The sequence below is a fragment of the Hydra vulgaris genome, chromosome 08 (assembly GCF_038396675.1).
Source record: "Hydra vulgaris chromosome 08, alternate assembly HydraT2T_AEP".
In the NCBI taxonomy this organism is placed as follows: domain Eukaryota; kingdom Metazoa; phylum Cnidaria; class Hydrozoa; order Anthoathecata; family Hydridae; genus Hydra; species Hydra vulgaris.
Window position 1 is genome coordinate 39,395,788 of NC_088927.1, and position 14,440 is coordinate 39,410,227.

At 27.1% G+C, this 14,440-nt stretch overlaps 1 protein-coding gene and 1 long non-coding RNA gene across 2 annotated transcripts; both read left to right on the top strand.

Annotated features, from left to right (window-relative positions):
* The first annotated feature begins 973 nt into the window (after nucleotides 1-973).
* Nucleotides 974-10,897, top strand: LOC136083290 (uncharacterized). Its single transcript, XM_065802691.1, has 2 exons — nucleotides 974-1,032; nucleotides 10,267-10,897. Exons 1-2 carry the CDS (start codon nucleotides 974-976, stop codon nucleotides 10,895-10,897), a joined length of 690 nt encoding a protein of 229 aa, XP_065658763.1.
* A 1,184-nt stretch (nucleotides 10,898-12,081) lies between these two features.
* LOC136083821 (uncharacterized) lies at nucleotides 12,082-13,192 on the top strand. The gene is made up of 3 exons (XR_010640124.1): nucleotides 12,082-12,208; nucleotides 12,363-12,446; nucleotides 13,053-13,192. It is a non-coding gene; the product is annotated as an uncharacterized LOC136083821 (long non-coding RNA).
* Nucleotides 13,193-14,440: the final 1,248 nt, after the last annotated feature.

Here is a 14,440-nt window from a genome sequence, read left to right on the forward strand (position 1 = left end):
CAAAATTATCATTTCGTCTTTTGCTACCAAAACCATGGAGGTTCTTTGCATAAATAGCTTAGAAAACTTTATTAGAGGTAAATTAATATTTAGTGGGGTATCGTTTTGAGTCAATAACTGCTTGACAACGACAGCCGTTGACGAGATCAATTTTTGGCATCGTTCAGGCGTAATGGCGTCCCAAGCAGCATTTATTTCGATCCAAAGTCGGTCTAAATTCGTTGCAGTTGACCGGTTTATGTTTCTGTCAACTTCCTCTCACAAATTTTTTATCGGATTTAGGTCTGGTGATATAATGACCATATAAAATTTATAACCCCCTCAAATTGAGGGGGTTTAAACTTTATATGGTCATAATTTTTGAAAGCTAAAATAATTTACAATGAAATTTAAAATTTATCGATGAATATTAGTCTAGTTAAAAACAGTACAAAAAGTATTTCATCAACTTGTTGCTCTCACGTTTGGGGCAGGAGGGGCACAAAATTTGTGGCTTTTTTGTTCCCAGACTCCAATCGCCGCAATTTTTGGCAAAGCATCCTTATTTGACATAAGTATAAACATATGAATGTTTGGAGTTTGCTCCATGTCTGGAAGGTAGCTATCTCAAAGACCAAAAAAAGCTGGTTCCGGCTCTGTACATAAAATAAAACTTAAATTAGATATGCTTAAATTTTATATAAATTGTAAAGTAAATTAAAAGTAACTTATATGAAGTAAGCAAATAAATTTACTTACATTTTAAGATAACTCTGACATGATCTTGTATAAAAGAAATGCAAAAAAGTAAAACTTTAAGGCACTAACATTTAGTTTGCCGCAACATTCGATTTGCGCAGTTTTAGGTATTTCTTCCCTGTAAAGTTTGAAAATATCAATAATAGGTTTCCACCCATGATTAAAACCCTCTCTAGTTCCGGTCCATGATAGTTTTGACTATTATAACCCTTCTCTGAATCAAACCGTCTCAAAAATGTTCACTCTTTGGCCAACCATTCGAAAGGTCTGGAATTTAGACAAAGCTAAAATAAGGTATTTAGCAGAAGGCACATATACCCATGGGAGACTCAGAAAGTGTAGTTTATTAGAAAAGAAAATAATTGGCGTAATTGTTAGTCTTTTTTTACAATTTTTTTGCGTAAATGCATTCATTATTTAAAAACTACCCAGTGGGCACAGGACGTAAAAAAGACGTCTTTTAAACGTCTTTTGAACGTTTTGGACGTCTTTTAAACGTTCAAAAGACGTCTTATTTAGGTCCTGTGCCCACTGGGTAAGGAGGGAAAGTTTAAACTTGTCCTGAATTATGGGAACTATAATACAATGGCCTGAAGATTAAGGAGCCCCGAACTTTATTAAGAGGACTCATTATTTTTGTAAAGATATTTCGCCACTTTGATACAAAAAAAGTCCACCTGCTCATAAATATCCTTTGACTCTAAAAGTCTTATATCTTTATCTGCGTGTAGTATCAGTGGCCTAGCTACCGCAAGGCCAGTATAAACTTACGGTCCCACAAGCAACTAAACCAAGAACCGCAAGGTTCAGAAGCTCTAAGATATATTTAAAAATTTTTTTTTTTTTTTAGAAAAGTTCGCTCCAGAGAAACAGTAATTGGGCACCTTGGCCACGTATGTCTAATAAAAAAATATACTTTGCTTGGCCGCTGTGTAATATACCTATATCTCGAGCTGTAGCGTAAAAACGATTTATAAGTAGATAAAGAAATAAAAATTGTGGTGATTAAAGCCTGGATACAAAAATACCCTCAAACATTTACCATCCCTACTACAAATGTGAGGGCAACAAATTAGTAACTTTTATTGTTTTTGTTTTCTTACATAAGTTTACATCCTCGCCAAATGAAGTGGTTGTTTCAATCTTTTTCTAATCATTCTTATGAGATAAGCAAGAACACACTTAAGTTTGGTACTTAAGTAGGTTTTTGTTTATACCACAACATTGCATAATTTTAAAGAAAATTTAATATGAAATCTTATAAAAACCATTTTGACCAAAATTATTACGTTTACATAACGTAAATTTTCAGATGTAATATTGATGTAATTATTAAAGTCATCATTGTGTTATTGGTTATTTGGTTATCCATAAAGTCTTTACTTGAAACATACTTGAGTTTGGTACTTAAGTATGTTTTATTTACCAAAAGTATATTTATTAACCAAAATCATTGGTTTTTCATAATCATAATATTACATCTCAGAGTTTACGCAAGTAGACATCATTATATTATTGGTTACCATAAAGTCTTTGAATGAGTTTAATATGGTTTTTAACAACACATTTAAAGACCTCATTTGTACATAGCTATTATTAATACTATTAGTTAAAGATGCTGTTGATTAAGTAACTTTAATTGGTTTGGTAATAAAAGAATACTTCGCATTTTCAAATTATGAAACTTTTTTACATTGCTTTTAAGTTGGTATAATACCACGCAATACTTGTATTTAAATCCATTTAAAGTTAAATCATGTATTTTGTTTAATTTATATTTTCATGGATAAAATTTTTTTAAACCATTTTTTTTATATGTTAAAAAAAAAAATTATTCAAAATTTCTGTTATTTATGCAATATTTCTTCTGTTTTAGTATGTTATTTTAGAATAAGATTTACCTTTTTCTAAAATAACATACTAAAACAGGAGAATTTGGTACTTCAGATACATATATTTTAATTTTTTAGTTATTGTTGGCAAATATCAAATATAGAGGACCAATTTTCTTGTGTGCGTGTGTGTCTCTAGTTGGCAAAAAACACATACGAACCCCCTCCTCAATCAGAGACCTCTTCGGGACGGCTCTGACAACAACCACGCTGAATAAGAGAAGCGAAAAGCAGCAGCATAACTACAAATATGCCCGGCTCATTTACGGTAAATTTTTATCAGGGCCACTAACTTATTTCCTCCCGAAAAAAAATTAATACTGAAACAAATAAATCAAAAAAATGTTTTCAAAGCTTTTATGCAAAAAATCTTTTTTTTAAAAAGTTATAAACCCCAACTTTAAAGAAAAAAAAAATATTAGAGAAAAAAAGTAAGGGTACGACCTCCTTGCCCGGGAAAAAAATTTAACATGCACGTTCATCGAGACTACACAAATGCTTTCAAGATAAAGTAAAATCAAAGTAAAGCCGGAATGATAAAATAAAATTAAAAAAAAAAAAAAGATTCAAAAAAGTGGAGTTCTCTCCCGTGCTCTGAAAACAATTTCAACTTGTACTTTTATTAAGTTTACACAAATGCTGGAAGGTTTACACATGCATGAATTACCCATAGCTTAGAAATTATGCCCCCTTTCCCCATCTTCCCCCGACAAACTTTCATTATGGCCGCCTAATCTGCTAAACAAACAAAAAGAAATAAAAAATCAATGATTATTTAGCAGCCCCTATTAGTACTCATGCGACAGGGAGCCCGTCTCTATACTACTAGTATAGGCTATATTTGCCCCTAATTATAATAGAACTACCCTTTACGATATACGTGAAAAAAAACAGGCAATCGATTTTAATACGCTACCAATCTCAAAATTTATGTTAAATCAACATGAAATGACTGTTCTTTGAGAAAATAAATAATATAATTACTTTTTACTTACTTACCAAGTAAAGTACAAAATTTCAAAGAAAAAAGTTTTATTTGTAAAAGTAAATAACAATTTTTTTCAAATTACTTTTGTGTAAGCTGTTTTTGCTAATTACTTACTTTTACACGTGCAAGTAATTTGTTGTTACGATGTAGTTTTATTTTACTTTGTAAAGTAAGTGTTATGTCTTTTAAATGTTATATTTACGTAAGTTTATTTCATAAATAAAATTTTTTGCATTTAAAAAGTAAATTACATTTCGAAGTAATTTTTTTTATGTAATAATAACCAAAATTACTTTTTAAAGTAGTTTACTTTACATAACTTACAATTAAAAGTAAGTTACATTTACAAGTAAAACTAAAAATGTAAATAACTTTTACTTGTAAAAGTAAATTACTTTTTCAAGTAACACTTACCCATTTAAAAAACTTAACTTAAGTAATTAAGTTTTACGCGTTATATAATTTATGTAAAAAAAAACGAATTACTTTTGAAAGTAAGTAAATTATATATTTTTATATGAGTTATGTAAAATAATTTACGCTTAAAAGTAATTCGCGTTTTTACATCAAAATAAGTACAAGTGCCATCCCTACTAATCAATACTATCAAATGCTATCAAATGATGCGTCAATACTAGTTAATATTAGTCAATACTATCAAACGATACATCGCTAAAAAGCGCAGAAAACGACCTTTATGAAACAACTGATGTTTGCTTATAGAATTTAAAATAAAAGTTTAATGAAGCAAAAAAGCAACAGATTTGTTAGTCTATTTTCACTTTACTCTTTAAATTAAGCTGAAATGCACAATAAATTTGTCAAGAATATCAAACAGTAAATATGTCAGACATAAAATTATGTCAAAATATGCCCGTAGAAAATATGTCTGACATATTTTATGTCAGCAGAAAATAATTTAAACATAAAATTATGTTAAAATATGTCCATAGAAAATATGTGGGACATATTTTATGTCAGCAGTGTCAAATATGTCTCAGACATATTTGACAGATAACAACACTGTATATATAAATATATATATATATATATATATATATATATATATATATATATATATATATATATATATATATATATATATATATATATAAATATATATATATATATAATATATATATATATATATATATATATATATATATATATATATATATATATATATATATATATATATATATATGCATATGTATATATATATACGAAACCAACAGGATTGGGTACCTTGTACCCGGGCGCAATGTTAGAAGGGTTACACATTAGCCAAAAAAAAATTTAGATTTTAAATAAAACAGATTAGTTTAGCATTAATGATTCTGCTAGTTAGGCTCCTTTTATTAAAATTTAAGGTACTTAGTTTAAGTTACTTGATTTCCTGATTAGCCCACTATTTACTAGATGTCAGCAATATATATGTCAACAAATCAGCATTGGTTAAATTTTTGAGCGAGAGTCTAAGACTAGAGGCAGTTGCGTAAAACATATTAATAATGGCTTTATAAAAGACATAATAAAATTAAAATCATCATAATATAATGATTTTTACTTTATTAATATAAAATTACACAATTAACTTATGAATCTATATTGAGCTTCCTTTTTAATAGATTATTAAAAATGTTATTTATTTGTCATAGTTACTTTACTTACAAAAGAAAATTGAGTTTCATGAAAAAATATTCCGGCCCTTAATGCGAAAAAACAACAACTCATTTACACTTAAAAAAAGTTATCCACTGCCTACAAGAGTATATTAAACTTAAAGCTTATTATTTCAGCTGGACTTTTTAAAATGAATTTATCAAAGAATGTGGAGGAATAATCTACGCTGCCATTGTTAAAGAAGCTCATTGGGCTATTTACTAAATTATTTTTGTTGACGGAACTCTTGATATCTTTTATACTGAGCAAATCGCGTTTGTTCTCTGGTTTTTCTTCCATGGTGCTGATCAAAGATAGGAAGTTAAAAAACATTTTCTCAGGGTTGGCAATCTCAAAAAAAAGAAATGTCTTTGCTAAAGTAAATATGGACGTCTTAAATTAAAATAACATCAATTTAAAAAACTGCGGAAGTCAGGGATACTACTAAAAAATCATCATGACTGATGTGAACAAAGAAATACAAACTATTATATTTAAGAAGAGTCATCAAGCTCTTTACATGCCATGCAACGCTCATAACCTTAAACTTGCCAGTGTCCTTTGACTGAATTTTACGTCAATGTGAAGAACGTTTTTAGTTACTCTACAATATTTTTAGTGGAAGTCGATGATAATTCCTACTCGATGATAATTCTTGGAAACCAAATTGAGTGCACGCATTAAGGCCGTAAAGCCGTTGGTTAAAAGAGCATTGTGACCTTAATCTAATTGTTGATCTATTGAATGAAGTAAAGTCTAAGTTGGTGAAATTGATTTAGTCATTTGAATTCATCATAATGACAAATTTTTGTTTTAAAGCTCTTTAGACGTAAAATATGCCAGCATCTTATTTTAATCTAGGGCTGTAATCAACTAATCAAATAATTGTTTATTTTTTGAGTTGATGAACTAATTGAATAATTTAGAATTAAAATAGGATAAAAGCATCGTTTAAGAGTTTTGTGTCTGAAAAGGCCGATTTTTTGACACTGGAACGAGTAACTGTTTTATGTTAAACTAACTGAGTAAACCAAGATTTCAAAAAATATCTTGCGTGTTAACCTTAATAACTTTTAGATAAACTATAATCATTTTGTTTTACTTCATAATGGTATGCTAATAGTAATCTTTTTGAATGTATTTTTATTAAATATATGAAAAACTGTCTTAAAAATTTGTCAGTTAATAATTTTTATCCAACACATTGTGAAATCAGGCATATTGAGGAGATTATAGAATGATTAGAAAGCATAAAGATAAGTTTACTTGCTTTGGAAACGCAAGATTGCAATAAAACTTTGAAATTTTGCAAAACTGGTTTGAAAATATTTCAACTCTTACTTACTAAATTAAAAACACAATCAAGTAAGGCTGGTATAAAATTCAACAAAAGATCAAGTAGAACGATATCTAAACATAGACCTTCTGAATGCAAATTTTTTAAAATGTTTGAGTGTTTAGAAAATCCTAACACTTACCTAAAAACGCTTACACAAAAAATGCAATATTAAAACAATCAACAAGTTATGAACTTACTCTCGCAATTAAAGAAATTGTCGTCTATTCGTCATCGATGAGAATGGTAATAAAAAAGTTTAAGTTAAGACAATGCGACTACATATGATTATACTAATATGTATATATTCTACATTATATGTACAAATTCTACATTTCAAAAACAGAAGAATTGAGTCGCATTTTTTTAAAGAAAAGCACCATCTTTTAACAGTTTTAACTTTTCAAAATAATTTTTTTTCAATTATAAAAGAAACCATTATTTTTGGTGAAATAAACAAATAAGTGGATGTGAACAAATCTACAATGCTTTGAACAAATGTACAATGTTTTGTAAACAATTCCACCAATGTCAATTGAAGCAGAACAACAATTTGAAGCGGCAGTACTTTTTGTAACAAAATAGAGAACATCCCTAAATTTTGAACCAATTGATTAATTATGCTTTCTTCGGTCATATCTTTTAAAACAACAAAATAGACACAAAACAACTGTTTAAAGTCACTATATTAATAAAGTACTAACAGTACTAGTACTAAAGTACTAATATATGTTTTCCAATATTTTAACTTCAATTTTATTCGCCGATGACACAAACTTGTTATACTCTAATAGTTGCATCGAGTTCTTATTTGAAACAGTAAATAAAGAACTCATAAATTTAACTGAATGGTTCAAGTCAAATAAACTTTCCTTAAATATAATTAAAACCAAATACACTCTTTTTCATAGACTCCACGAAAAAAAAATTATTCCACTAAAACTTCCCTATATTTGTATTATCACTTTGAAAACTCTTTGAATAGCTTAAAGCTATTGCTTCAGTTATGTTTATCTTTGTTATCTTTGTACTCACTAATTATCAAACTTATTATATTTTCTTCAATTTTCTTCAAATTGAAATTCAAAAAATCATTTTTATCAATTACATTGGAATATTTTATTACTTTGTATCTAAATCAATTTATATAAAGGAAAAAAAAACCTAGTATTATTTGAAACAGTCAATAAGGAACTCATAAATTTAACTGAATGGTTCAAGTCGTGTGTAATTAAAGTAAAATTTTTTTAGTTTTATTTTTAATAAATTAATCGAATAATAATCGATTTTTAACCAATTCTTCGTTAATCAAAAACTTATCAAAATGAGTAACTAGAATAGCCCTACTTGAGAAAACGTTATTTTAGATGATAAAATAAAGCTTGTGAAGACTCTTATCAAGAATCTCATCAGACTTAGATATTCTTGGCCCAAATTAATTAATGAAGCACATTTGATTGCCTCCTGTCGAGCAAGATCTTATTTTTAATAAGACTTTTTAAAAAAATGGACAAAAAAAGAAAGATCTTTCACAAAAAACCCAAACGAAGTTCGTTTCCACATTATGAAGAAAAGCAGTTAAAGATAAAACGTATTCAAAACTGTTCTTAATACTCTAATTCAACAAATAAAAGACAGGTTTTAAGATAGAACATAAAAAAAGTGACAGGTTTATAGATAGAACACACAAATAAGGGATATGTTTTAAGATAGGATAGATAAATAAAGGACAGGTTTTAAGCTTCGTCAAAGACAAAGAACATAGTTGGTTGAAAAAAATAGAAGTGGTTAAATCATCTGAAGGAGAAAAGGCCTGAAGGAGAAATGCAAAACTTCGTTGCACATCTATAAAAACAATGAGGAATTAAGAAACTTTTTGAAAAGATATTTTATCTAAATACTCTGAAGCGCATTTATTTTTTATATACAAAAGAATTTCTCACTTCAATCAAGCTATTGAATGGGATCTGCAAGAAAGGCCTACAGTCATTCTTTGACCCAATATGCATTTTGTTACGCATTTTTAACATGATTTCTAAAACAGTCGCCAAAAGAGAGAGGTCGTTCAGTGAGCTTCAGTAAGCACTATTTTCTACATTGCCTGAAGACAGGACTACCATTTTCATTATTATATCTTTTCAGCACAATCTTGCAAACACTCTGTGCTGCAACAAATTTATTTCAAATTTCGCCGTAAATAACGCCCGGAGACTTAATTTCTCTTGAAGCAGCCGAGGAATAGATATAACACTTTAGGTTTACAGTTACTCGAATTAGGTTTCAGTTACTCGTCGGTTTATGTATATTATTAAATTTATTTTTAATTTTTTTTTTTAAGAAATTGTAAATTTTTACTAAGGTTGGTCCTCTCGGCCTCTTAGAGGTAAATTCAATAAAAAAATGCAGTTCCTTCAGCGTTTGGATTGGCAATAAGACTTTCTCGGATTATTTAGAAAAGATAAAGCGCTATTAAAATTTTGACCCCAGGCGTCATAAAGAGTTACGGCACATATATATATATATATATATATATATATATATATATATATATATATATATATATATATATATATATATATATATATATATATATATATATATATATATATATATACATATATATATATATATATATATATATATATATATATATATATATATATATATATATATATATATATATATATATATATATATATATATGTATATATATATATATATATATATATACATAAATATTATTTATCATTTCACAGATAATATATATTACCCAGTGGGCACCCAACTTACGTTGTATTTAATTAATTAAAATTACGTTTTATTTAATTAATTAAATACAACGTAAATACAACGTTGTATTAACGTTAGTTACACTAACGTTTTTTTTTCATCCGAATTACAACGTTATAGCAACGTTAGTTACACTAACGTTGTTTCTCATCTGAATTACAACATTATGGTATCATTTGTTACACTAACGTTATTTTTTATCGGAATCGTAACATTGTGCTAACGTTAGTTACACTAACTTTATTTCTTATCTGAATTACAACATTATGGTAACATTTGTTACACTAACGTTATTTTTTATCGGAATCGTTACATTGTGGTAACGTTAGTTACACCAACGTTTCTTTTCATCGAATTACAACGTTATAACAGCTTCGGTTTTTCTAACACTTTTTTTAAATCGGAATTATAACGTTTTGTTCACGTTGTATGATGCAGACTTTTTTTCGTCGCAATAACATTTGGTTAATTAAAATATTTTTTGTCAACATGCGTTTCCTCTTGAGTCGCATTTTGCGACAAATGTGGAAAATCCATATATAATTTTAATTCATTTTGGTAAAACTAATTAGATAATACGAAAACACGCGAATAAATGTTTACATTTTAAAAAGAAATTAGATTATTTTTTTCTTACAAAACGTTATCCTCTAAAGACTTCCTCTGGTGTCGCTAAGTCTATAATGTTAACGATATTAATGATTGGTTGTAAATGATCACATAAATATTGAACTATTTTAATACAGGTACTAAATAATTATTTTTTGTGAAAGTTTAATATTAAATAGTTTTTAAAGTTCTCATTATTTACAGCATCGTTTTATTTAATTTTTCAAAACAAATTTATATTTTTTAATTAGGTTATGTGAACCATATGGGTTACATAGAATTCGATTAAAGCATCACGTTAATGACTTAAATCCCATATTTCTTGTTATAAATATTGATGGATTGGCTTTATTCAAAAGTAGTAACACACAGTTATGGCCGATACTTTGTTCTTTTAGTGGGTTGAGTCCATTCTTTGTTCCTGTTTATTGTGGAACTCATAAACCATATCCAGTGTCTGATTTTATAAATGATATTTTAGAAGAGTATAGTGGATTAAGTGAGGATGGTCTTAATTTCAATGGACATTTGTTTCAAATAAAATTAAAGTATTTGTGTTGTGATGCACCTGCAAGAGCAATGCTTAAATCAATCAAACCTCACAATGGTTATGATTCATGTGAAAGGTGTATAGTAGAAGTAGAGTATAAAGAAAATAGAGTTGTATTTAATGACATTGGATGTGCTTTAAGAAGTGATCAAGATTTTTCACAAGGAAAGAATCAGCCATTGCATCAACTAGGTAAAAGTGTTTTTGTAGACTACGGTTTTCCATGTGTTTCGGGTTTCGTACTTAACAGTATGCATTTAGTTATGTTAGGTGTAGTTAGGCGTATACTTCTTTTCCTAAAAGAAGGACTTAGAAATTGTAAATTATCATAATTACAACTTAATGAAATACCAAAAAATTTGGAATATTTAAATGGTAAATTGCCTAGTGAATTTGCGAGACAGCCTGGTTCTTTAAATGAATTGAGCCATTGGAAAGCAACAGAATTTAAATAATTTATTCTTTACACCGACCCTGTAGTATTAAAAAAAGTGTCTACTGAAGCTTATACTCATTTTTTGGCATTTAGTATTGCAATAAGAATTATGTGTTTTACTGATCATGATAAAAGAGCTGAGGTATTGCAGTATGCTAAGAATTTGTTAGAATAGTTTGTTTTTAAGTCAAAAGAGTGAGTCATTTATTACTTACAATGTTCATTCACTAATTCACCTTCACCAGGATGTTGAAAATTATGGTGAGGATTTGCTTTTGCTGTCTGCTTTTCCTTTTGAAAACTATATGCATGTTTTAAAAAAATTCATACACAATGCCAATAATCCTCTAGTTCAAATCATTAAACAAAGTTCGAACTAGAAAAGTCTGGTGAAAGCATCACCCCCAATATATAAATGATAAAATTGCTATTGCTGACAGATATAGTTGGTTTTGTTTAACAAGTGGAGAAATTGTTAAGGTTACTAAAAAATTGACAAATAATAATTTTCAATGTAAAACTGTTAATTCAAAAGATATAAAGTTTTTTTTTAATGAGCCTTGTAACTCTAGAAATATTGACATATTTGTTGCAAATCAAAATATTTCAATGGAAAGTAGAAAAATTTGTAAACAAGATATTTGCAATAAAATGGTTTGTTTACTGCGTAAAAGGTTTTTTCCCCTTTGCTTCATGGCTTTATTATTCTGGCACCTGAAAAGCATTTGTAACATTATTTCTTTTTAGTTAAACTTATTCTGAAAAATTTTTTTTCAATTTTCTTTGTTTGTATTTTATGTTTACAAAATCACAATAAATGAGAATAGTAAAAAATATTTGTGTTTAGTTTTTGTTTGATGCTTTTATAAATACTTGGTTTACTAAAAGTGCGTATAATATAAAATATAGTTTAAAATGGTTGTTTAATTTTGTGAGTTTAGTGACAACTTTAAATATATGTTGATATATATAAATTATACATAGAAAAATAAAAAAATAACTATGGCTACTAGCGGTCCATATGCACGAGCAGTTTGGTTAGAAAGATATCAGGAGATGGAACGAACTATACCAATAAGTTGGATAGATGAGGATACCAATAAAGTATTTTGGCCCAACACTTTAAATGTGAAGATTGTATATAAATGGTGTCAACAACGTAAAATTGAGTGGCTGAAATTTGAATATGTAAAGATTAAAGTCTGTGGTTAGTACTTAATCTCAGTTTTGCTTAAAATTTTACAATTATTTAAAATTCAGAAAATCATAACTAAGTTTGCTGTTGCAAAAATAATTACCTTTAATAGCCTCCAAATATTTAAAAAGTGTTAAGGTAAAATACTCTAAATGCTCTTTTTAAGGTTCAGAACAGTTTTGTGCTGATTTTAGTGACTACACAACTACAGAGGAGCAAATATACAAAAAAAAGTCTCCATAAAAAAGCAGTAAGTACATACTTTTACGCCAAGCTATATGAACTAATAATACATATATATATATATATATATATATATGTATATATATATAAATATATATATTTTTTTTTTTTTTTTTTTTTTTTGATTATTCACCTCCCCAAGGCCCGAGGGGGGCCACTACAGTCGAGGAGGATACTCATTTTTTTTTTTTTTTTTTTTAATATTTTTATTTTTATTTTTTTAGTCATTATTCGTGGTGCAACCCTCTATATATATATATATATATATATATATATATATATATATATATATATATATATATATATATATATATATATATATATATATATATATATATATATATATATATATATATATATATATATATATATATATATATCATATATATCATATATTATCATATATATATATCATATATTATCATATATATATATATATATATATATATATATATATATATATATATATATATATATATATTATCAGTTCATATATATATAATAAAAGCTATATGCGTAATATGTGTAAATCTCATGGCGTTGTTAGGTTTTTTTTATAACTTTTTTTATCATCTTTTTTGTTGATAGTCGGGATTTTTAATTTTTTATATAGATATTGTTAGTTCAAAAGCTGCCTAAGAAAAAACTTCTATGCAAGAGAATACTGGATGACGGGATCTGACACTACATCAAACTCTTGCCATTCACCATCATCTAACGTTTTTTCTATATCACTATCATTATCTTCTTCTCATCCTGATTCCCATTTTGACTTAAAAGAATCGTCTTTGCTTTGCGAACAATCAAATCCTCTTCAAATATAAGAAAGTCTAGTCAAGATGCAAGCGGAAATTAAAGTCAGCGTTTAAACCCAGCTCCACCTCGAAGAAGAGATTGTAAAAAATTTAGAAGAAGTGGTTTTCCTATGAATACTGCTGGTAATTAGGATTCGTCTTTATTTGTTTTATATTTGTTTTTAATTTTTATATTATAACTTTCCATAATGTCGTATATATATATATATATATATATATATATATATATATATATATATATATATATATATATATATATATATATATATATATATTTATATATATATATATATATATATATTTATATATATATATATATATATATATATATATATATTTATACGACAAGTGGTTAAAACGGAGAAACAAAGTTTTCAACAACTGAAGTTATACGAGCTGATAAGTGAATAAGTATTAATTTTGCAATCTTAAAAAAGAAGAATTTTTGTTTGTCTTTTTATTGGATAAATTTTATTTTCTAACAGAGTTCTAATTATTTCTATTTCTTCAAGTTTTTGTGTGTTTGACACAAAACACAGATCCTATTTTTATTGTTACTTTGCAACATGGCCAAAGTTTAAAATCATAAATTTTAATATAACTATTTGTTATCAATATTACAAGTATTAATTTTAATTAATAATAAATATAATTAAAGATATTATAGATATTTAAATTTATATTAACCAAGCAATGCCATTTTAGCCTTGGTAATGTCTTTGAAAGAAAACACGTTGAAAGAGATTAATTTTGAAATACAGAAACTTCTGAGATACGCACCAGACAAGGTGAATGTAGAAGATGGCGGGCGAAAACAAAATTAAAGCACAACTAATGATGTCTCAAAAAACTCCAGCAAGAAGAGAATAACTAACTTTTTATTTTTAAATTTATTTTGTAAAAATTCCCTCGGAATATTTCTTAATGAACAAAATTACTCTACTACGTTGTAATGTTTTTGTAAATCAACGTTTTTAATCAATTTCTTGTCATTCTGTTGTCAAACCTATTGTTTATTGAACGTTAACCGTCAGCTAAGTAGATCTACTCAAACGTTTAATAAGCGTTAGAATAACGTTAAGCATCGTTTGAATGGTGTTAATCCAATGTTGTTCGATGTCAAAACGTCAAGATAAACTTTTATAATTTTTATCTTGACAAAAAACGTCAAGATAAAAGAAATAAC

What these genes read in the sequence shown, in the direction of transcription:
- LOC136083290 (XM_065802691.1), top strand. Translation starts at nt 974, where the DNA reads ATGTTCACTCTTTGGCCAACCATTCGAAAGGTCTGGAATTTAGACAAA. An exon ending in TTAGACAAAGCTAAAATAAG is followed by an intron (nt 1,033 to 10,266) that starts GTATTTAGCAGA and finishes TTTTTTAATTAG; the next exon opens with GTTATGTGAACCATATGGGT.